Below are 25285 nucleotides of genomic sequence, written 5' to 3'. Positions count from 1 at the left end.
TTCTCCAGGTACCTTGAATATCCATTCTCCTATTTTTCCAGTTTCAGAAACTGAAGCTAATGCCCTACAAACCAGCTGTGATCCCCCTTTTAATCAGTAAAATCAATCAGAAGATAAATAAAAGCTATGGCACTGCAATTATATAGGATCAGTATTCATGTCTGTGTAATCGTGACTTCATAATGGAGGACAAAATCTTAAATACGACATACACACCCAAATCCCACTCATTTCCATGAAGCTTATGACCCCTGAAGATTTTGGGATTCTCTGTGTTTGTGTGTCTCCTGTCTACTTAGATTATTTATTATGTATAAATCATATGTTTATTTGGATTACTTAGACTGTAATTTCACAGGTAGCAATTGTCTCTGAATATGAGTTTTCATTATCACAGAATCACTAAGGTTGGAATAGATCTCTAAGATCATGTAGTCCAACTGGCCACCTACCACCAATTTTGCCAACTAAACCATGCCCTTAAGTATTACATCAACCTTTTCTTTAAATATGTCCAGGAAAAGTTACTCTACTGTCTCTCTGGGCAACCTGTTCTAGTACCTCACCACTGTTCCAGAGAAGAAATTCTTCCCAGTATCTCATCTGAAACTCCCCTGGCACAACTTGAGGCCATTACCTCCTATGTTATTGCTGTTTCCTGAGAAAACGCTGACCTCCACCTTGCCACAACCCATGTCCATATTAGGTCACTGAACTTTTTCAAGGTGTCATGACATGACAGCAACATTGATTAATTAATCAGAATTCTTACTTCAGCATCCTTTCATTGGCCTCTTCATCCACCTCATCTGAATGAGAAGAAACAACTCCAAAAGAGCCCAGAGGCTGGCGTGTGATGGGAAATGCAGCCTGCTTTGCAGAGAAACCAACCATTGCAGGGGTCTCTTTGAGCACAGAAGAAAAGGGAAGACATGTGGCCGTGCAAGAGACAGAGAGGTTAACCACATCAACAGCCTTTCTGCTTTCCAGTGCTACCCCATCCATTGTAACTGAGTGAAATCCGGTGCCATTAGCTACAAGTTTCTGCTCTTGGTTGTCTTGTTCCTGAGGATATTTGTCCTGGCAGGATTCTGCAGCAGGATTTGCTGAGGCAGGTGAATCGTTGAGCTCAATTTCCTGTAACCCCTGCATTTCTGAATAAACCAGAAGGCTCTCATCAGAAAGAAATCTATTGCATTCTCCTTGCGTTGACCCAAATTCTGTTGAAGTCTCTGAAGGACCTGAAACAGGATTACAAATATGTGGTGCAAGCTTTATGCCTTGTGAGAAACTGCCCTCTTCTGTTTTTCTCACATTGATGTACAAGTCTTGTTCTATTTTTAAGCTGTCCAGCTTAGATGTATCCTTTGGATCTGTAATGTATTTATCAAACTCACCTATACTTTTGTCCAAGTAATTATTAGCCCTTGGTATTTTTAAGCTGCACTCATTGCTCTCCAGCAATAGACTTTCAGACTCATTATCTCTGAGAGGATTACATGCAGGTGGTTCTGCACATTCCAAATTACAGTAAGCCTCTGAGAAATCTTCCTTTGCCTCCTCCTTTTGTAGTTCTATTTTGCCATTACAGTCCTTGGCAGAGGGTCTGGGAGGTCCTCTTAGTTCTAGTTGCTCACTTTCATTGGTGAGCTGACACACAGAAAAATCTGTCATTAACTGCCCATCTCCATTCTCTGTTTCCCTGCTGCTTTTAAAATATCCTCCCGTGTCTCCTGAGGTTGCTTCAATGTGTTTAGATATGTCCACCTCCTCTACGGGCTCCTCTGGGCTACTGATCTGAGGAGCTGAGACAGATTTGGTCAGTTTGGTAAGCTCCACTTCTCTCTCTTCTTCCTCAAAGGGCAAAGAGCTAATGGATGTGAGAGATGCTTGTATCCCGCTGGGCAGGCTGGTATTGCTTTCTGTGTGCCCACCCTCCAGGGAATTCCGGTGGATGGCATGTCTCCGTACCAAGTGGTGCAGGATCTCCCGATCACTGGGCAGCTCCAGAGCCCGGCTCCGAGCATCAGACCACGCCACTGAACTTGGCTCACTTTCAATGCCCGAATCTGATATAATAGAGGAGGATCTCTTTATAACCCCTGACATCAGGGTAAATTCTTCACACTCCTCAGTTCGTTGCTCCTTTGCAAATAGCTTCACCTCCAAGCTGTGGGAGGGCAAAGTTTTCAAAACAGGCTGTGGAGGCTTGCTATCTGGATCTGGTGATCTTTCAAGTCTGGTGAATTCACTCAGGGCAAGCTCAGAACTGAAATTATTCTCAGGATGACCAGATTCAGCTGTTCTATGTATTTCAGTCCTGCCTTCCAATCCACAAGTTCCACATGCCCCGCACTCATTTTGAGCACTGACAATCAACACGGGCTCAGTTTTGTGGGCATCCTTATTGCTAGATTTCTTCTCTTCAGAGGTAATACCCACTGAATGCCTATTGTCTTTTAATAAAACTTCCTTGCATGTTTTAGACTCCTCTGATGTACATTCTGTATTGCTTAGCTCTGAGACAGAAGTAGTTTCCTTACTTGAAACACAAATGTTTTCAGGTTTCCTTTGGCCTTCTTTGTTCGCTATACATACCTGAGATGTGGAATGCTGGTTTAAACCCTTGGCTGCAAAAGCAGCATCTTCGGTATCAGTATACAAGCAAGGATTTCCGTTTATCCTGTCTGTGTGTATCAGCAAAGTACCTTTCCCAAAGTCTCCTTTCATTTCTACAGTGGCATCAATTGATGCAAGATTTTCCTTCTCGTCTATTATATCAATTTGAGTATTGGCAGGAACCTCAAAATCTGGGAAAGTTTCCAAATTCTGATCTGAAAGAAAGAAAAAAACAAAAACAAAAACAATTTGTATCTGCAATTTCCACTCAGCACAACATACTACCCCAGTGTGATGTGGGACTTGGAAAAGTGATTGTAAGGCCTAGAAAAGTATGTATATTTATGCTAAATAAATTATCTCCACATTAGAAACATATTACCAATGCAAATGCCAGAGTTCATTTAAGTTGAATTACAATCAGTAAGCAAGTAAAAATCAGGCCAAAAAAAAGACAGAATTATACTGAGAGAACTAAATTTTATTGATACTATCTACACTGCTAGTTTATAGCACTGATAAATCAACCAGAATTGGCACTTTATATTCCTTCTTTTGTACCACACTATATGTAGTGTTGATCTTGCTTGTGAATCTATTTATTACATAGCTTAATTGCTTAAATATTAGTAATTATCACTGTCATAATTTAGGCAATTTCATACCTCTGGAAGAGTGGAAATTCTGAATAACAAACTGTATTTACTGGACCAAGCTCACTAATGGTATTAATATATATTACCTCTCTGCTAATCATAATAGTTGGTTAAAAAGAAAAAGGACACAAAAACAACAAAGCTGTACTTCAGCGTTGCAGAACTAAGTATTTTCTTAATGAAAAATCTGATTTCGGTACTCGAGGGGAAATTAATTTTTTAAGAAAGCAATACTACCTTTTGGGGACAGTGTTGGTCTTCACAGAAATTGTGAGGTTTTTGTGTTCTGACTTTTCTCAACACTAGATGTCACTCTGGGTATAAAATTTGTCGTGCTGTTTGTTACCACAATAAAAATCTAATATATATATATATATTTTTCTTTCTGGATTTTGCATCCAGCCCTTTCAACTAAACTTTGTGTTAAATGAAAACAAACAAACAAACAAACAAAAACCCACGAAGTTACAGTAAAAAATCTTAAATTCAATACAGAAAAAATAGATGTTTTCAGTTCTATTTTGTGGGGGATTATGCTCTCATCTGAGACAGACTGAGTCTAAGATAGTGAGATCAAATACATTGGGCTAGGGAACCTCCACAGTTCCAGCTGTCTCATGAAGATGTACTAAGGATGCTTCACTCACCTTTGCAAGGCAAATCCATGTACCTATCTTCAAAAATAACCGGAAGTGTGTTCCAGTCCCCATCGATGTCTAAGCATTCTGCTGGCAGTGGGGGCATGCTGGTGAAGTATTCCGAATTACGAATTTCTGTAGAAATCTGAGCATGACTTTGGATCCTGGCAGCAAAATGCAAAAGAAATTGAGTGTTTGAGTGGTTACCGCGCTGTTTCTCAGTCACTCCTGCTAGCCAAGCAGCAAAGGCAGATGTGCAGGCAGTTTTAAGTAGTGCCTTTCAATTGATATCTTTGAAGGCTATAATCTTTTTAGAATGGACAGACAAGGTAGGAGGGGTTGAAGGGTTGCCTTCCGTATTAAGAATTGGATAGACTGCGAGGAGATCCCTTTGAAAAACAGTTAGGAACAGGTTGAGAGACTGTGGGTTGAAGTTAGGGATGGGATCAATAAAGGACAGTTGGTGGTCAGGGTCTACTACAGACAGCCTGATCAAGGGAAACCTGTTGACAAGTCCTTCCTGCTTCAGCTTCAAGAAGTGTTGTGCTCACAGGCTCTTACCCTGATGGAGAATTACAACCACTCAGATATCTATTGGGAAAACAACACAGTGAGCTACAAGCAAAACAGGAGACTCCTGGAGTCCACTGATGATAACTTTCTGGTTTGGGTATTGGACAGACCAACCAGACAGAGGTGAATTGTTGTTGGATCTGGTGCTCACCAGTGCAGAGGGCACAGTTAAAGGCATTAAGATTGGAGGCAGCTTGAGCTTGAACAACCATGCCCTGGCTGAATTTGTGATTTTAAGGAATGTGGGCATGGCAAAGAGTGGAGTCAGGATCACATTTTGGCAATTTTTCAGATTATCAATGGTAGGAGGCAGGTAATCACCATGCACTAGTTAACTAGAAGAAACATTCTTTATACGTTATGAAGAACTACTCAGACAACAGATTTGTAATTCTGTTGATCTGTCCTCACGCCAGCATGGAAAATTCCTATAACCAGACAAAAATAAAATAAAAATAAATAAATAAATAAATAAATAAATAGATTGTGCAGACCATCATATTGGCTTCATCTTCAGAACATAATTGTTGTTGGCCATCATTACTCTCACCAGATATTTTTCCCTCAGAGATAAGCGAGTCACTGGTTGCTAAAACATGACTCAGGCAAAAGTCACAAACAGCTAAATGCTCATTCTTGGTTGCATCAGTACCTGGGTATTTGAAATTGAGTCTTAGCACCATAATTAATTTCTTACTGACACTAACAAATATCACCAGCATTTATACAAAAGGCAGTATGTAAAAATTATAAATGTTCTCTGAGACCAGTCTCTGGCACAAGAAAAATGAAACATTAATACCAATATTTTCTCTGGGAGACTGTGTCACCTTCCATCCTGTGTGAGACCCAGTCCATCTGAAATGGTATTTCTAGTTGTATTTGAGTAGTAAAATACTGCCATGTATGTAGGTGTGTGGCCTAACACAAATCAGGCTGGACGGGGCTCTGAGACGCCTGATGTATCTGTAGGTGTCCCTGTCCATTGTAGGGCAATTGGACTAGATGGTCTTTAAAAATCTCTTCCAACTCAAATAATTGTATGATTCTGTGAATCTGTACAACCATAGTATGGGAGGCAAAAACAAGGTTCTTGTAACAAGAAAGACAGAACTGGGGAAAAAGTATATTCATATTTGAAGCCTTTGTACAGTATCTGGCACACTGAGAGCTGACCTCATCTGGAGCCTTTCTGAACTGAATTAAAACTCCCTGCTGGCAGCCCCACCAGTAATAATACTCTGGCAGCCTTTCTGCCAGAGTATCATTCTGCTTTTCTAATTGCACCACATAGCCCAACCAAAAGCAAAACAGGATTCTGCCATGAAGTCTGTATAGACCAAATTAATGAAATTTACTGCGACTGGACAATACACAGCATTTGCAAAATATTTTATTTTTTGTCTCTCTTACCTCAATAGGCACTGAGGAAAAATGATGCTTATCTATAGGAAATAGGTTAGCTCTGTGGTTGTCTGGAGAAATAAAAGCACTTCATGCAATCAGGCTTCCCTCTGTGCAGGGTTGTGTTTGCTTAGATGGAGCCATGAGTGATATTTGTCCTAACAACAGGGTCCTGACTTGGGGCTTTTCTTGTACACACCTCACTTAAAACATGATTTAATGAGGGCTAAGTGAGCATAGCTGGCCCTTGCAGCCTTGACTCTGCTCTAATTTGGCAGAACAAGGTTGCCTTGTATGACCAATTCACTAATGAAGTCACAGACCTTTCCTCCAGCACCAAATAGGCCTTAATGTTCCTAGTGACAGCTCTGAGAAAGTCATGTTCTTCTTTTCTCTTGGTTGGAAACAAATGTCTCACTTAAGCCCTATCATCATGACAGGACTGGCCAACATGGCCTTTTAGCCACTTCTAAAAGACAGGTTTCTGTTCTGGTAATGCTGTGGTCCTCCTGTGTTAATGAAGATATCATCTAGATATCCCTCTTTATTTTAAAATTCAAATCTGTAGAGCTTTCCTTGAACTCTGCCTTCAGGGGGTGAGTCATGAGCATTACCCATGCTATACACTTGGATTTATGACAGTAAGGGATGTCACGCAGAAGGAAATAATTATCTTGATCACATTTCATACCATATTCTTGTGAATTCAGCCCACCACAACATTTATTTTCCCAGACTGTATTGCACTGTTGATTCTTGGTTGGACTAGAAGAGGTCTTTTCCATCTTTGGTGATTCTATGATTCTTAATTAATTATCAACCCTGAGCTCATATCACTCCTACACTTCTTCAAGCTAATGTGGTGGTTGTCCTTACTTGGTGCTACATCCAGTGAATGTTAACATCTCTGCATAGACCATATAATAAATCAAGGTTCTGCAGTTATAGATCTTTACTGCTATGGGAAGCAGGGATGGACTAAATACCTAAATGAATCCATGAATTCTTACACCCAAAAATGTTATACGGATGAGTAGAAAATAAACTCACTATTTTTTTGTTATTTTTCAACAGTTACCTCCTACTAAGATTTCCATTACTAGATCTTGTAGAGGAAGGTTATGAATTCAATTGAACAAAGACATCAAAGATGTTTCTGTCTGCCCTGATATTGGTGGTGCTGTTGGAGATAAGCTCTGAAGATTCATGCACCCAACTGGGAGATACTGGAGAAAGAGGATCTCCTACATCCTATCACTAGAATGCTCTTGCTACAGCGTTTTAATCAATTCCTGAATCTGAAAGTAATGTGATATGGAGTAAGAAAAAGAACTCTTATGGGAATTATAAGAATTTTAGAAGTAGTCATCTCTGAGGAATCATCTTACTTTTGACACTGCTTTCAGTGGATTTACAATATCAAGCTAGAATAGACTTAGTGAATACTCTCAACCCCTCCCCACCCTTCCACCCCCCACCCCCCAGACAGCATAATAGATCTAATTCTTGGTAGAAAAATATATTAAGCAACTATATTTTCAGCTATGTCAGTGGCAGGAGAGATTCAATCAGTTACTTACAGGCCTTCCTGGAATGTCAGCACAGCAAGTTTATTGTGTTCAGTGTAGAAGAAGGCTTCTGAGAATCTTCTTACCTGGGAAAGAAACACGGAAGTTAAACCTAAAATCTGCAGAAAGGTGCCAAGTGCAATTAAGCTAAAAGCAGAGCAATGACTATCAGGTCTAGATTTCTTAATGTTTCATTTGCTCTGCTTTTTGGTGACAAAGAAAATAAAGAGCTCAACTCTGCTTTGCTTTCTCAGTCTAGTACAAAGCAGTTAGCGCTGTTGCATATTTTGCTGGGAGGGAAGAACTGTCCCTTGACAGTAAACCAAGATTTTCTTTTGTGTAGCTTCCCACCACTTTCCTTAAAGTGCCAAATCTAACATTTCTCTCTGTAATATTGAAATGAGGAAGACTTCTTCCTTTCCCACTGTGCAAATCTTAGCAGCAATGGAGTGAGTTAATAAATTAGAACAATTCAAAATTGAACATCTTTTCTACAGGAACAGTCACAGTTCTTAAGTTATTAAAGGAAGTTTTACACATCATCTCAGAAGAGAATAAGCCCTATCATGATAGAAACATATCAGCCTATGTCACAATACATATAAATGAGAGCTCTTCAGATCTCTTCAAGGACAGCAGATCTGCTTGGATAATCAATTAAAAAAATAGTCTCAGATGTGAAGATCTGGCAGAGGACAAGTGTTCAAAATAAGCTATAAAAAATTCAATGTTGCTGTCTGATCTGGAATAAGTTTTGAGTTTCAGTCAATCCATCATAATTTGCAAAGTACTGAACTGTTGAACTGCAGCCCATACATTACTATGAATATCTGTAAGAGCAACCTCTATTGTGGTGTCAGAGAATGGCAGTGAAAACCATGTCAGAGCATCTGAGCATATCACTAAATCCGGCACATGTCATCAAATGGCTTTTCTAATAAAAGATGGACTAACACCCTTTAAAACTACTATGTCTTTTTATCTGGAGCTATCAAACTGCTTTTCATAACTGGGAAATATTATTGCACAGCTTACATGGAGAAAAACTAAAGTACGTGAGGATACATAATTTGCAACAGGTCATGCCAGTAGTTGGCATCAATTAATACGGAAATCCACATTGCTGGAGCTGGGGGCCTATCAAGTTGTGTTCTTTGGCTGACGAAGCTATCCTGGACCTCTCAAAATGAAGGGAGACTGAGCCAAAATAATGAGAGCAGTCTCAATATTGTTCACATCCTCCTGAATTTTGTGTCTCCCTTTTGCAGGCATTCACATTCCCTCAACTCTATTGACCAGACCTCCTTTAGCAAGCAACTTTAGCAAGTACCAGTATGTAAGCTGGAATGCAAACACCTACACTCCAGACATCTAAAGCAAAGCAAGATGAATCCTATCATTTTCTGTATTCTCCTAGTCTATTGATTAGATCAGTGTACGAACTCAGCTCAGCTGAAGTGACGAAAGTGATGCACATTCAATAACCTTATGGAAGGCACAGCACTTGCTGACTAATCAGGTATGCAGATCTGACAAAGTCTGTTCAAAAGCCAATCATTTCCATGCCTTCTTTATTACTAAAATCCAATTTTCACATGAAGAGCATTAATATTTCATTTTGTGAAACTCACCAGGAGAAAGGCAATAACTAGTTGTATATATGAGACTTAGTGAAGAGAGCATTCCTTATGGCATAATTTTGTGCTTTGAGAAAAAAAAGCTGAAAGAAACTCATCTTTTGGATATTTGTCATGGTGGTGTTTGTGCCTTTTAAAACATATGTTTATGATTGCTGGATAAGTATGCCAATATGGGGCATCTCTACTTCTTTCCACCCACCTTATGTTCCATGCTGGATTCTAGTGTTCAGAGTACACTCATTTAATACAGGATTATGGGTACCATAATAGCAACATCTTTGTAATTTTGAATCCTCTTCTCTAGTCTTTATCCTACTCAATTCATCTCCCTTGAATATTCATAAAGGCATAAGAGTATGATAAATATCTGCCCATATACATCATTAATGTCAGGAGGTTACCATTACAGAAATTGCTTTTAACTTCCCAGCATTACCCTTAGCATATGATGTTCTTGAGTCAGATAAGCTGTGACTTCTGGATGGAGTGTTGCCACCTCCAGGAACTGGGTCCACAGGGCCAGGAGGTGAGAGCAAAGCCAGGCGAGGTCCTTGCTTATCTGTTCTGCTATCTTCTCCGGATTGCTCAAAAGCTATAGGGAAGAAAGGCTTTTTTGAGAACAAGACAGTTGCAGGATAGAAAATCAGTTCGCATTTTTAGATGAAGCCCTTTTAGAAAAAAACAACAAAGTTCTCCTGATTTAGAATTATTACTAAAGCACTGTTTTACCCCAAATCATACAAGTGATACTTTTCTCTTTAAAGAGTTGGTGGGAAAAAACAAAACAAAACAAAACAAAAAAACAAAAAACGAGTTCTACAACTGGATAGAAAGAAGTTTAAGACGATCATGGGACTGGAGTATCTTTCTTTTGGGGAAGGGCTGAGAGAGGAGGTTCTTGGGATCTCATCAATGTATTAATATCTGAACAGAAGTACAGAGAGGACAGAGACAGGCTTTTGTCAGTGGTGCCCAGTGCCAGAACAAGAGGTACTGGGCACAAACTGCAACACAGGAGGTTCCCTCTGACCATCAGGAAGCACTTCTGTACTGTGTGGGTGATGGAGCACTAGTACAGATTGCCCACAGAGCCTGTGGAGTCTTCTCCTTGGAGATCTTTAAAAGATGTCTGAACAAGGTCCTGGTCACTCTGCTCTGTCTGTCTGGGCTTGAGCAGGGGTTGGGTCAGACTGATCCAGAGAGACCTTTAACACACATCCATCCCTTATGTGAGGTGGGAATAGCCTCAGTCTTTACAGAAACTACTGTAGTAAGCTGGAGGGGGGTTGGGGGTGGGGGGATAGGTAGGGGGGAACAAGTGACAAAGAAAGCAGATTCCAAACTACCCACCAGATGGCGCTGAAAACTCTGAAATAATACACCACGGAAAGAAGGGCAGAAAGCCAGAAAGCTAGCAAGCAAATACTGTGCCCTCAATACACAATGCAAACAATCCGAGTCTGCTGTTTCTTCTGTTCCTCACCAGAGCTGGATGGGGCCCTTGGAGCTCTCGGCTGCATTTCTGCACTGAATGCAACCTAGGGAGTGCAGGTCAGCAGCACAGTGGCTGCATACTGACCTCCCTTGTCTGACAGCTTCTTTAACAGACAGACTGTATAGGCACAAAGGGCCTATCTGCTTCCCTATATATGATAGAAATGGAATTTTCTTTCTTGGTCAAGTCTTCTTACTTTTTGGATATTTTTTTGTAACAATTTTAGTCTAGCTGCAAGCCTATTTTTTTGTACTGTTTATTATGCAGTTAATTTCCAGACTGGTGATGCTGCAAACTAAGTTGTGATTAAAAGCCAACTGTGTAAGAGAGAAATAAAAAAAAAGTGTGGGTAATAAGCTACAATATTATCAGAGTTTGTGTTGTTTGGGTGCTATTCCTTCTTAATAATTTGTCAAAAATGGGACAAGCTCCAGTACTCATTCAGGTACAAGGGACATCAGGGGATGCTGTCAGACAGATGACACTCCCCATACATCACTCTTTTCAGAGTAAGGTCATTTCCTCATTTCTGTACTCAATTTTATATGCTGTATGTCAATCTTTTTTTCTTTTCTTATTCTTCTTCTTTTTTTTCTTTTTTCTTTTTTGTTTGAAATTTAGTCAGTAATCTACCTTTTATCAAAGATTGAAAGAACAGTCTTCAAAGAAGTTTTATTATTAATGTGATGCATACTAGCACTAGGTGTATGATGGCTTATTTTCTAGTTTATCAATTCTTAGTTTATTGTACAGGAAGGGAGGGAGGGAGGGAAGGAAGGAAGGAAGGAAGGAAGGAAGGAAGGAAGGAAGGAAGGAAGGAAGGAAGGAAGGAAGGAAGGAAGGAAGGAAGGAAGGAAGGAAGGAAGGAAGGAAGGAAGGAAGGAAGGAAGGAAGGAAGGAAGGAAGGAAGGAAGGAAGGAAGGAAGGAAGGAAGGAAGGAAGGAAGGAAGGAAGGAAGGAAGGAAGGAATCAGGTGAGAAAACAGGAAGAGAATGAGGAAGAGAGGAAGAGAGGAGAGAGAAGGAAGGCACTATATATTTTTAATTCTGAGAGTTTTGCCGCCCAGACAGACAGTAGCCTAGCAATCCTAGCAATACAGGTCAATTTTCAATGACTCATTTCCTCCTTGGCCACGAGTTAAAATGGTCAGTAAATGCAATTCTGTCTATTCTGTTCATGTACTTTTTGCTATGTAGTCTGGTTTTAACAATAGTGTAAATCAAAACAAGTTTAGAAAACATTTTGGAGAAAATATCATGTTTGACTGTTTAAAAATCATGTTCAAAATTTAAAACAAACAAACAAACAAACATGGACCTTTCATTTTTTCCTGTTTTGAATAGCTACCGTGTTCCTGGATTAAATAAAAAGCAGGGTAAAATTTACCTTCTTCTCTTCTTTTGTTTTTATTTAATTTTAGAAATGGACCAGACTCTGGTAACACAGTGGTAATGGGAAACTAACCCTGTGGGCTTCCTTCTGTATAGCTTTAATAGCATTTTCTTTCTTTATAAATGACTGTCCTTCATACATTCTGCTGAAGAGAAATGGTCTCAGTTCCCATTTTCCTAGAGGCAAAATACTCAGAAAGCTTTGCCAATACTCTTCTGAAAACTATACAGAGACTCATATGACTTCTGCACTTACACTGCAGAGATAGTCAATACTATTCCTATGTCCCAACAACACTGTACAATGTTTCATCATTTGTGTCTTATTAGTCTCTGAAAATTCACTCCTTGATCATCAAAAGTCATGATTTTGGGATACTAATATGAACATTTTTAACGTTATACATGCAAACCATAGTAAAGTTTTTATATCACTAGATAAACAGCTATTTCTAGCTATTGTGTTCTCCTGTCTATTACAGCATGGTTCCCAGAAATTTCAAAAAAATACCTGGCTTGATAAATATGTCCATACAAAGCCAGTCAATACAAGAACAATAATTAGACAGGAATTTGAAAATACAAAGAAATTAGAAATGACATTTTCCAATATATGCCAATCCAATATGAACTTTGTTGGATTCTAGATTATGTTGTCTGACCACCAATCATAGAATCATAGAATTACCCAGGTTGGAAAAGACCTTGAAGATCATCAAGTCCAACCACAGTCTAGCCATAGTAGCCTAACTCTAACAACCCTCTGCTAAATCATATCCCTGAGCACCACAGCCAAATGGCCCTTAAACACATCCTGGGACGGTGACTCAACCACCTCCCTGGGGAGCCCATTTCAGTACTTAACTACTCTTTCTGTAAAGAAATGTTTCCTAACGTCCAACCTAAACATACCTTGGTGCAACTTGAGGCCATTTCCCCTCACCAATACCCTTAAGGCTTCTAAATTTCTGCAATCCAGTTGAGCTGAGTCTCATAACTTACATTTCTCTTAATTTAGATAAAACCAAATTTCTTTCTAATCATCCAGCTTCTGATTTGAAATTTGCTACTTCAGTCCTCTTTTTTACATACAGCTAGAAAACATTGTCTCACCATTTGTAACTGCAGTGAAAATACACTTGCAGTTTGATTTGGTTTCAGCTCCATTAATTGTTATTTTGTCATTCTTTCCTATGCTGTCTTCCTGCTAATAAACTGAACAAATCAAAAGAATTAAATCTCTGATTATAAAACATTTTCCCCAGTGATCAACTGACGTTTGCATTTCTTTCTGGCTCCCTTGATGACTGCCTGTGTCTCACTTGAAATCAAACAGAAGTTCAAGACACTAATTCAGTTACTGCTGTGTCAAAATCACTTTTTTTTCTTCCCACAAGCTTCCTTAGACATTTAGGTGTTTTTATTTGAAAAAATGTGGCTCCACAATCTGCCAAGGGGTATTCTCGCCTGTCAGCACAAAAGTTGTAATTGCAACCTACCCCAAATCAACTTTTGTGAGTACTACTGACATTCTGGCTAGGCTCACTGAAAGATGCTGAAGCATCCAGCTGGTGAATTGTTAAAAGTAACAGAAACATCATGTAAGTGAATAATCAAAATTATGTGACATTATCAGTGGGAAAGAAACATCCAGCAACTTTCTTCTGGCACTGAATTACCTTTCTCCCTAGTCTAATACATGATTGTACTTTCTGAGTGCACTTGAAAAATAGACTTGAAAAAAAGCACCGATTCTGTTATAGACAATACCTGCAGCTCTGCACAGAACTGAGATAACGTATCTTCCACAGGTAGTTCCTCTAGAGAAAAAATAAACAAATAAATAAATAAATAATAAAAAAACAGAGAAAGAAACAGATGACATTTAAGAATAGATATGAAATGTTAGTGCTGTATTCTTTGCTCACAAAATAAATAAGACATTTTTTGTCAATGGACAAGTTTCAAGTTGGACAAGTTCACGCACAATACACCTTTCACTTGTAGGGGTACAGGTACAACTTCTGCTTTTGTGACCTAGAAAACAAAGCCTCTAGATGTTCTGGAAGGTTGTTGCCAGGACACAGGATAGAATGTGGCTTTTTACTCTCTCTCTCTCAATAGAAATTTTCTTACTAGCTTTTGGAATTTATCAGTATATACAAACATCCGAAGGGAGGCTGCAAAGAGCCAGAATTCTTTCAGTGGCAGTAGGCACAAAAAGAGAATTCAGGATGTTCCTCCAGTCACAAGGAAGAACTTCTGTACTGTGCATGTGATGGAGCCCTGGTACAGGTTGCCCAAAGGCTGTGGAATCTCCTCCTTGGAGACTGTCAAAAGCCACCTGGATGTGGTCCTGGGCACCCTGCTCTGAGTGTCCCTGCTTGAGCCGAGTTTGGACAAATGGACCCAGAGGTCACTTCCAACCTAGACCATTTGGTCATTCTGTGATTTATGGCCAACTGTCATGGTTTTGCAATTTTGTAATTTTGCTATCAGTATTCCACATCATAACATCATGATAAAGCATGGATAATTTTGACGAATGTGCTGCTCACAAAGAAGACTGAATGTCCCAGAGAACATCATGGTCAGTCATATGACAAGGACTCTATATAATCTCACTTCAGTGCTGGACTCGTTCTCTTGGATCCTGCCAGCCATGGGGGAGTGTGTGGAAGCATTCCAGCTGTTTCGCCTAGAGTTACAGTAGGTCTCTTTGTTTCGGGACTCACTCTCTCCTACTTTACTTCATTCGTTAGCCTTAATTCCAATTATATTGTATTATATTGTGTTATTCTGTATTCTGATATAGTATTTAGTAAATAAGTGTGCCTCCTTAGATCGTTGCTGCTGTATTTATTTTCCTTTTCACTTTTTCCCTTTTCCTTTTGGGATAGCGGCCCTGCAGGCCGTCTATTCCCCTGTCATGGGTGCAGGTAGATTTTAAGTTAACCCATGACACCAACTTCTCAACTAAATACTTATCATAGAATTACTCAGGTTGGAAAAGACCTTGAAGATCATCAAGTCCAACCGCAGCCTAACCAGTAGCCTATCTCTTAAAAAACAACCACAAAACAATACCACAACAACAAACCTCTGCTAAATCATATCCCTGAGTACCACATCCAAGCGACTCTTAAACACATCCAGGGATGGCGATTCAACCACCTCCTTGGGGAGCCCATTCCAGTACCTAACCACCCTTTCTGTAAAGAAGTTCTTTCTAATATCCAACCTAAACTTGCCTTGGCGCAACTTGAGGCCATTTCCCCTCGTCCTGTCACTTGTCACTAGTGAGAAGAGACCTGCCCCACTCTCACTGTAAGAACCTTTCAGGTACTGGAAGACAGCAATAAGGTCTCCCCTCAGCCTCCTCTTCCTCAGACTAAACAGCCCCAGCTTCCTTAGTCTCTTCTCATAGGGCTGATTCTCCAAGCCCTTAACAAGCCTCGTTGCCCTTCTCTGGACCTGCTCCAGTACCTCCATGTCCTTCTTGTGCTGAGGTGCCCAAAACTGGACACAGTACTCGAGGTGAGGCCTCACCAATGCTGAGTACAGGGGCAGGATGACTTCCTTAGTCCTGCTCACCACACCATTCCTGATACAAGCCAGGATGCCATTGGCCTTCTTGGCCACCTGGGCACACTGCTGGCTCATGTTCAGCCGACTGTCCATCAGCACACCAAGGTCCCTTTCCGTCTGGGAGCTTTCCAGCCACACCTCCCCAAGCCTGTAGGGTTGCCTGGGGTTGTTATGACCAAAATGCAGGACCTGACACTTGGCCCTGTTGAAACTCATTCCATTAACCTTGGCCCATCGATCAAGTCTATCCAGGTCTCTCTGTAGTGCCCTTCTCCCCTCAGGCAGATCAACACTCCCTCCCAGCTTAGTGTCGTCTGCGAACTTACTGAGGGTGCACTCAATCCCCTCATCCAAATCATCAATGAAGATGTTAAACAGAAGCGGCCCAAGCACCGAGCCCTGGGGGACACCACTTGTGACCGGCCGCCAACTGGATTCTACTCCATTGACCACAACTCTCTGGGCCCGGCCATCCGGGCCCAAATGCAACGTTGTCTAACCATTGGAACATCTGATCTAATGATGTATAATAAATGGTTCTCCATATCATAGTATCATAGTATCGTGTGAGTTGGAAGGGACCTTAGAGATCATCGAGTCCAACTCCCAGGATTCAAGCCCTCTGTGTAGCAGAGCAGCGCTTCTACCACTTGCGCCACAGGGGGGATTCAAACCCGGGCCCTTCAGTACTGCAAGCAGCACTTTATACCACTGCGCCACCGGGGGCACACACAATATCATGTTAACATGTAACATATCATGTTACTCGAGGCCATGTAACACAAATCCTGCAACATCTGAATGATAATAAATGTGTATCACTGTATTGCCCTGTGCAGTGTGAAGAACTTTCATACAGCATGCAGCATTGCTTTGATGTAGTCCTGGGAGAATCTAGCATAGGGATACTCCATGTTAAATGTGCAATAAACTATAGAGAAGGGGAGGATATATATCAACTCTCAAACTCTTGCAGCTAGATCTTGTGACGTGGAACTTTCTAATAGCGTACATCAAAAATAAATAAATAAATAAAACTAATTCCCTTCCCGATCACAAGCGACTCTTCTCAAATAGTACCACAGGCTGGGATCTCTCGTTAGCCTGCAAAATGTGAGAAACAATAATTTCCACTTTTAATGTCTTAACTAGACTATTAAATTTTTAATATACTATTCAGAGGGCTAGGGAAAAAAAAAAAAAAAAAAAAAGAAAATCCACAGAGCAGATTTATAGTCTTGTATTTGTCTTAACTATCTTTAGAAACCTACGATGAGATTAATCTCACCAAATATAGATGTCTAAAACTGAATGAGTCATTTACATTCCAGTGGTCTGTGGAGAAAAATGAGCAAGTAGAAGGTGCTGTTCATGTCATCCTAAGGTAGAAAGCACTATTTGGCTGATAATATATTTTATAGTCTTAAATGTTTCTCCCTAGTGACTGTAAGGACAGTCTGGGCAACTGTCTCACACACAAAAACAAGCTTGACATTCATCATACTGGGTAAATCTTATATCCCATGATTTTCTAGGCTTTGCTATTGGCCTCAGTAGTCTGTCTTTAAAATCAAATCCTCAGTAGATGTTCAGGCTGTGAATAAAATGATGCAAATAGTGCTCTGCTCAAGCAGCTAGAAAGGGTATTTGAGTTTAGCAAATCTGCATGTATTACAAGAAGTACATTTGCAAATTAAGTGCCTGCTTCAGTATCAGAAGTCATTTGAAAACCAAGTCAGTTGTATTCAGAAAACCAATATGTGCATATCTGAGTCTGTTCTTCAGTTGTGGTCAACCAAACATAACTCTGCCAGTTCCCCTTCTATAAGCCTCTTCAGGTTAAACATAAATCACCTAAAAATGGGCCTGATAACCAAGATTCCTGAAGTACAGGTTTTGATGCATGCTGGATTTTGCTTGACAGCTCATAAGTTGCAAATAAAAATGCTGTAACTTTTCTTTTTCTTTTTTTTCTTTTTTTTTCCTGTAGCTGAATGGAATAATGCAGTATGTGTTCTCCCCACTCCACAAGTTGGAGCCTATTTTGAGTGGAAATATATATCAGGGAATAAGACATGAAGTGGAAAATAGAAGCTATCAAGCCCAGAAGTCTGTACTGCATAATGTGTTATATTTGAAAGTGCTTGTAGTATTTACACAGTGAAAGAATTTTTTCCCTCCCTTTTAAAATCTGTTAACTAATGCAATCAATAGTCTTAATATAATTATCTCTGCAGTATAACAATCTGACAGCTGTGTATACAGACATAAAAAGTCACAAAAACAGATGAGACACATTCCTTGAATTCGAAGAATCAGTAGGGAAAGCAGGAATTAGTCAGCGATGCTCCTTATTTTCATAGGAGCTTACACTATCATTATAGCCATGAATAAATGCAAATTACAGAGATCTGTCCCACCAATCCAACCAGCACTTCCACATTGGACCCAAACAGCCTGATCAGCCAAAAAATGGTTTTGCCTAAAAGCTAGGAAATCTATTAAATAAATTAGAAAGAAGCACAGGATCATTTTAAAGAGCAAGATGTAATTATGCCATAGGCAGAAAATCAGTGTATTGCGAAGTATAAGGGAGGGAGTGTGTTTCAAAAGCATTCATATCAACTTTCCAATTTCTGTTTTCCATTTAAAATATGGTTGTACAAAATTTCTAGTCTTTCCCAGACCTCATGATGTTTCAGAACTGGAAGGTAGAGCAAGTGAGTCAAAATATTATTCAGAGGCATTTATTTTGAGAAAAATATCAGAACAATTTTACCTCTCTGTTTGTCAGGCCACATTCAGATGGGGATGAAGTGATATTCATATACTGAGAAAGCGGTAGTCTGGCAGTACTGCGCCAAAATAAACACTAATCAGAAAATAGGTGGGAAAATTCTCTAAAATCTGTGAACATATCAATAATTTTGCTACTGAAAATTGTACTGAAAACACAGCAGTGGACTATGTTCAGTGATTTAAAACGTCTGTTCTCTTACCCAACTTCAGCTGTGGTAAATCAGGAACCTCCTTCATTATGAGGGTGTAGTACATGTGAAGTCCTCTTTGAGCGTTCAAGAGCAGAAGACAGAGGTCCTTATGCCATTTGTATGCATGCTGCATGCAGTTTTCAGATGGGACATAAAAACTTCCCTATATAACAGAAGTATCAGGAAAAGAATAGAAAAATACAGAGATTAAAATTCTTGCTCTCCACTGGTTCTAGAGGTTTCCATAAAAATATTTTTCTTAGCAGCTTTCCACTTCTAATCAAGCATTTGTCACTCAAACCTACCTCCTAATCAGCTATATAGGCATATGTTTACAATAGTATCTTTGTGCATGCTAAACTATATCAAAACTAGTAGGTCCCAGAAATGCACTAAATGGACATGATCCCATGTACTAAAACATTCAGTCCAAATGCTCCAACATATCAGTCTAGCGCTGCTTTTCACCCATATCCCATTGTGGAACAAACATATTCCTATGGAGCAGATAGTGTAAGCAATGGTACATCCTTTGCTACAGGATACTTATAGAATGGCCTGGGTTGAAAAGGACCTCAAAGATTGACTGGTTTCAACTTCTCTGCCATGGGCAGGGTCACCAGCCACCAGACCAGGCTGCCCAGAGCCACATCAAGCCTGGCCTTGAATGTCTCCAGGGATGGGGCACCCACAACTTCTCTGGGCAACCTTTTCCAGTGTGTCACCACCCTCTGAGTTACAATGGACAGAGAGGATTAAAAGGAAGACTACATTTAAATTTCTTTTTCCTCATATTGTCTTAAGCCCTTTTGTGAAGTTTGGAGCTGATATCATTGTGTCACAGAATCACAGAATTATAGAATCATTTGAACTGGAAGCAATCCTTAAATGTTATCTATTCCAACAACCATGCTTTTTTATGAATATTAGTAAAAAAAAAAAATACTGATGGTAATATTGGTAATATTCTGTCTACTAATGAGAGTCATTCTGTCCTCCAAGATAAACACCAGGATTACAATCTCTCTTGTGAGAAGATATGTCAATGGACAGACTGCAGCACAATTATAGAACACTTTTGTAACTTCTAACTCTTTGAACATAAGCTGAGTTGGCATAAGGGCACCATATACAAAAGTTTTCAGTTCTGTCAAAAACACTTGGAGAAATAATGCAAATTTGAAATTTGCAAGGCTCAGATGTAAAATAAAACTGGTTCTTAAACTGTGGTTTTGTGGCCAGGATTTCATGGAGAGTTGTAAGAAATATTACAATTGTCAGTAACAGCTCATATTTCCTAGGTCTCTGTAAGCAATACATTTTACAGTTTCTAGACAGATCATAGACCTGTCATCCTCTTTCAGTTTCTCTTGATAGTGTAGCAGAAAGGTCTGTTACAGCTTGCTTGATAATAGCTGGATCTTGATCCACCACAAGGGGGTAATTTATATGATTTTCCACAAAAAGCAAGGATTACAAAGACAAGGAAAGAAAGCCACCAGGGTACTTGATCCTTGAACTTTAGGAAACACTAGATAAATTAAATATATATCTAGATCTGCAGCAGATGAGTGCACAAAGGCATAAGTCAGGATGCTGCTACTAGTGATGTATGAATACAGAGAAGCAAGAACAATTTGCAACTTACTCCATGACTGATTGCTAATGGAGTAAGAATATAATTCCTACACTCCAGTTAGGTATTGTCTGCCTTTTTGGACACTGAGTAGTTAGAAGTTACTAAGCCAGTGGCCTCAACAACCATTTCCCAGAAAAACAGTGAACACTTACGAACCATATGCCTGTGCACCTCCCATGCTGTTCTACCTTTAAGTCCCCAAGTAAACCTGCATTTTCTGGGTCTTAACATCAGCATTTCTTGTGCAAATCATCAAGATATTAAGTAGCATTCTGTGGTAGACACAATGGGGACTTCTCACCGTGACCCACAAAGAGTTGGTGATGACTGTCTGTAGTGGTTGTCCCTGGAAGGTATCAAAACTCTCAACTTAATTATGAATCCAAATTTTACTCTTGTTATGGAAAATAGAAAATAAATAAATAAATAAATAAATAAATAAAAGGCATAGTAAAATGTTTCTGGGAATAATAGAAAATCTGATGCGGATTGACACACAGTGTCACAAGAATGTCCTGTTCCATAATCCATTGCTGATTTTTTTAAGCAAAAATTGCTCTGGCAATTTAAGTGCTGCACAGACAAGCAGAAGGAAAAATGTGAGGTAATTTCATAGTTCATATCAGTACTGTAACACAGTATTGTTGAACAAGTCTAAATCATAATAGGTCTATTTGGAACCTTTCTTGGCATAAATTGTTTTAAACTATAAGTAAAAAAATAATAGGAAAATGCAACTCCTTGTGGGCTCCAAATTGTGTGATTTAAGGATGTTGAAAATCCTCATCAGTTTTATTCTTCCTTAAGTGCACTAGTGTTTATCTAATATTAGTATAGTGCTGAATAATAATAAAATAATAATAATAAAATTAAAAAAAAAAAAACTCAGAAATTGAATAGTTTAGCATTTAGAGTGTAGGAGTTCAGGAAAATGTACCTTGCAAAGATTTACATAGTGTTAAAACACGAAATAGGAAATAATTATTATTCAAAATAGTTTACATTATGTGTTACCAGCTTAACTTGGTCATTATTGTGGAAATAGAAGGAAGGGATGCCATCCAAAGGAATTTGGACAAGCTTGAAAAGTGGACCCACAAGAACCTAATCATATTCAACAAGGTCGAGTGCAGTGTTGGACTTGGGATAGGGCAATTCCAAGTATGAATACAAACTGGGAGAGGAATTCCTTGAGAGCAACCCTGCAGAGAAGGACCTGGGGATTCTGATGAATGAAAAGCTGGACGTGAGCCAGCAGTGTGCACTTGCAGCCTACAAGGCCAACAGTATCCTGGGCTTCATCAACAGAAGGGTGGCAGCAAGGAGAGGGAAGGGATTGTTTCCCTCTATTCTGTCCTTGTGAATTCCCCATCTGAAGTGCTGTGCCCAGGCTTGGGGACCCCAGTGAAAAAAAGGAAGTGGAGTTGTTGGGAGAGGGTCCAGAGGAGGTCCACAAAGATGCTCAGAGTGCTAAAGAACTTCTATGAAGAAGGGCTAAAGGAGTTGGGCTTGTTCATCCTCAAGAAGGGAAGGCTGCAGAAAGGACTTACTGCAGTCATCCAGTAGTTGAAGGTCAGCTATTCCATGATTCTATGATCCTAATTTGAAATATCATTTTGTCAAGGTGGGAAGTGAGAGTGGTGGAAAAAAAGACATCAAGGAATTACTGCCCTCAGAAGACTGCTTCTTTGATAAGTTGTTGCACACACAGAGGCAGAGCAGGGCATAAGAGAAATTATGAAACCTACCTCAGGGACAGTTTAGCTAATGTGAGCTAAGGTCTGTGCATCCTTGTCTGCTGGGGATCCAAGCACAGTAGGCATCTGCCAGGCATGATCATTATAAACTATTGTAGCTTAATCAACCTATCCGTCACTGTTCAGTAATCTAAGAAACATCAAGAAATGCCCTCCTTTGGGATGGTCTGAAGACTGCATACCTTCCACGTTCTTACTTTTAATTGCTTTTTATACTGTTTAAGCGGTTGCTGTTTTCTAGGTTATAGCCTAGCTTCATGCCACAACACTTACAAATCAAGCTTAGCAGCAATCTTGGAACATGGTATTCTAATGAAAAAGAGTACCGAAAAGCTCGAATCCAGGAAAAAACACTGCTCATGACCCATTAAACTACAAACTACTCAGCAATCTGTGCTCCTTGAATAAGGACAGATGTATTCTATTCCAAAGGATTTACTTCTGGTTAAGACACAACCCATGTTAAAACAAGCCTACATACTGAGGCTGACAATCCAAGCTTGCCCAAAGCATAGTGGCTGTCTGGGCTTGTAAAGTCCACTGTGAAAATTACATTAGCTTCCTTGGTAAGAACATTTTGAGTAAATTCCTTTGGTGTATGTTAATTTATTCTCATTAGTTTTTAAGCAAGAACAGAATATTCTATGCTAGTTCAAAATGTACTGCTTTCCTTTTCCATGAACATCTCTACAATAGCAGAATATTTCTGGCTTTTGTTCTTTTCTACTTCTGAAAAGTTTGTGAGCAAATGAATGCCTTAGAAATCTTCACTTCAAGAATTACCACCTATGTGTACTCCAATGGCAGTGATGGAGGATGATACAGAAGCTACTAGTATTGACGCCAGAGAAAAGTACAATTTCTATTGTGCCAACAGCATGAGAGAGAAAATATATCATGAAAGCCGTAAGATGATAGAAAAACAGACAGAAACAGGCAGTCGGGAAAACAAGGCAAAGAACTGCAAATAATGCCAATAATTGCAGAATGCAATGATTGCTTTAATAGGTTTTCTAAGATGTTTGAAAAATATTGGTGATATTGATCCCAAATCAAAGTAAGAATAAAGTTGTTCCATTAGCTGCCAACATCTATCTGATAAACCCTCATCTTGAAAACTGTGCCCAGTTTTGGGAAACATGATGTAAGAAGGACATAAAACTAAGACAGAGAGTCAAAGGGGGAACTATGAAGAAGATATGGAGAAGGGTCTAGAGGGCAAAGTGTGTGACAAGCAGCTTAGATCACTTGGTTTGTTCAGCCTTCAGTTGAATTTGGCCATGTTCTGCAAAACTAGATCCTGACACTGCATACTGTAATTTGTCCATCTGTTCTTTAAATTTCATCTGGTGTTTACTCAGCCAAAGAAAATAGCCTAAAAACTCAACAACTTCAAAACAAACAAAACATTCCTAACAATATCCCTGCTAAATAGACTTAAATAAATCACCCTTTAAAATGAATGCGTCCTGTGTAATGTTCTTTTTAGTGAATAGATTTCTCCTATAATTACAGTGCATTACTTTTTAAATGCACTTTACAACAAGAGAAAGGAAAATTACTTGAGAAAAACAAACACAAATTAAATAAGGTTCATGCCAATTCATTATTCTAATGCAAAGAACAATTTGTGAGTAACCACTTGCAATGTACCAAATCCATCTAATATCAAAAGACACCAATTGGATTTTATGCTCTGTTATACACAGTTATTGGTATTTATTTTGTATTAAAGTAATTTCAGAAGCTATGTAAACTGTGTGAAATATTCAACAGTAGCACTAACAATTGGTAAATTAGACTCTTTACATTTAATCTAATTCAAAACAACATTTCATAATTCAGATTCAGATTCAAATTCAAATGCTTGTCAAGAATTCTGAGATACTAAGAAACTACTGCAGACTACATAGATGAGTTTGTCATTTCCAGTAGTTCTTCACCAGCAGACAGTATTATCTTCTAGAAAAGATATAGCTATCTGCTTGGAATAGAGTAATAAAAGGCAGCATCCCATGAATGCAGTATCTGAAAGCATAGTGTCTGCCCATTCATTTTCATGCCTGCATTTGTCACCTAACATATTAATTTTGGTATAGCTTCAAAAACTATGAGAATGGGGATTTTGCATATTTACCATGGAGAATGCTTTTCATGATAGGAGTTCTTGTGAGCTGGTAGTTGGAAACAAAATGATAGTTACTGAGCTTTAATCCTTGAGAAAGGATTAAAAGATTATTTCTGGTCATAAGAGATATGACTGAAGTATAGGGGCAGAAGCACACTCTTTCACATGTACAGGAAAAAACATGACAAAGAGATATATTGATATTGTATAATAAATAATAATAAAAAATAAACAACAAAAAGTAGTTTATTCTGACCTTCCCTCCCTCTCCATCAATACATTCTCGCTGGAAAACCAGTAGGTTGGATGGGACCTGTGGTAACCTGATGTAGTTGGTGGTAACTCTCCCTACAGGAAGGATTTGGAGCTTGATAATCTTTGATGTCACTTCCAAACCAAGCCATTCTATGACTCTACAATGTTTCATTACTCAAAACTCTTGAAATAAAAATAAAATCACTTTACTATATTTACTTTTGACTTACGTAACACTAGCAGCACTTATCCAAAAGTGGCGATAATGAGAAATAGCTGTTTATACATTATTGGTGAGTCTCAGATTTTTCTTACTTATTGTTTTGTCAGGTTCACACTCAGACAGCAGAATATCATACATTTTAAAAGCCCAAAGCAAAACAAAGTTTTCTTCCATTTTCAGGCATCCTGGTTTGGTTTCAGTTGTGTTTCTTTTTTTTTTTTTTTTTTTTTTTTTTTTCCCCAAATTTTACATTTAGAAGACATTTCACAGTTTTTGAATTACATTTCAGTAGAAACTAAGCAAAAATTTGAAGTCTCCTCAGCCTGTCTCCAATCTATTTCACATATCACCTTGAAAAGTGAACCTCTCCAAGGCCTCAAAGGTCAAATTACATCTTAACACATCAGTAACAGTGTCTACTATTGTGACCACAATAGCTCTTCATGTGAAAGCAAACTATAAAAGCTTAGAAGTCTTAAGAAAATTCTGCTGATGATGGATAAGGAAGAAAATTGTTTCCTTCACCTGAGCTCTGAGGTTATACATCCCTATAGGGAAAATTAAAGCCATAAAAATATTTCTTTAGCAGTAAATTAAACACTGATATCTCAGGAAAGCTAGAGCAGGTGTCTGACAGGAGGCATAGTTCTTCCAAGATGAGCACTGAATCATCAGGGAAAAGAAAAGTCATATGCTTTCCTTTCCATCTATTAGACGTGCA

General features: G+C 39.0%; 1 protein-coding gene across 4 annotated transcripts in view; it reads right to left on the bottom strand.

Moving 5' to 3' along the window:
- FAM135B (family with sequence similarity 135 member B) overlaps positions 1 to 25285 on the bottom strand; it is a 243632-nt gene that overhangs the window by 10017 nt on the left and 208330 nt on the right. For all 4 annotated transcript variants that reach the window (XR_011902795.1, XM_072328219.1, XM_072328218.1 and 1 more), the window contains exons 8-13: positions 18572 to 18725; positions 13755 to 13804; positions 9535 to 9690; positions 7471 to 7544; positions 3923 to 4077; positions 773 to 2834 (exon numbers count right to left, since the gene is read on the bottom strand). Coding sequence is in view for 3 of the 4 variants with exons in the window: in XM_072328219.1 (XP_072184320.1) it covers positions 773 to 2834; positions 3923 to 4077; positions 7471 to 7544; positions 9535 to 9690; positions 13755 to 13804; positions 18572 to 18725 (2651 nt within the window). In the remaining variant the exon portion in view is untranslated. The remainder of the gene's footprint in view (positions 1 to 772; positions 2835 to 3922; positions 4078 to 7470; positions 7545 to 9534; positions 9691 to 13754; positions 13805 to 18571; positions 18726 to 25285) is intronic.

This window comes from Excalfactoria chinensis, chromosome 2, assembly GCF_039878825.1.
Source record: "Excalfactoria chinensis isolate bCotChi1 chromosome 2, bCotChi1.hap2, whole genome shotgun sequence".
NCBI lineage: Eukaryota > Metazoa > Chordata > Aves > Galliformes > Phasianidae > Excalfactoria > Excalfactoria chinensis.
Note: the sequence above shows the minus strand (reverse complement) of the source record. Positions and strands in the feature narration are given on the sequence as shown.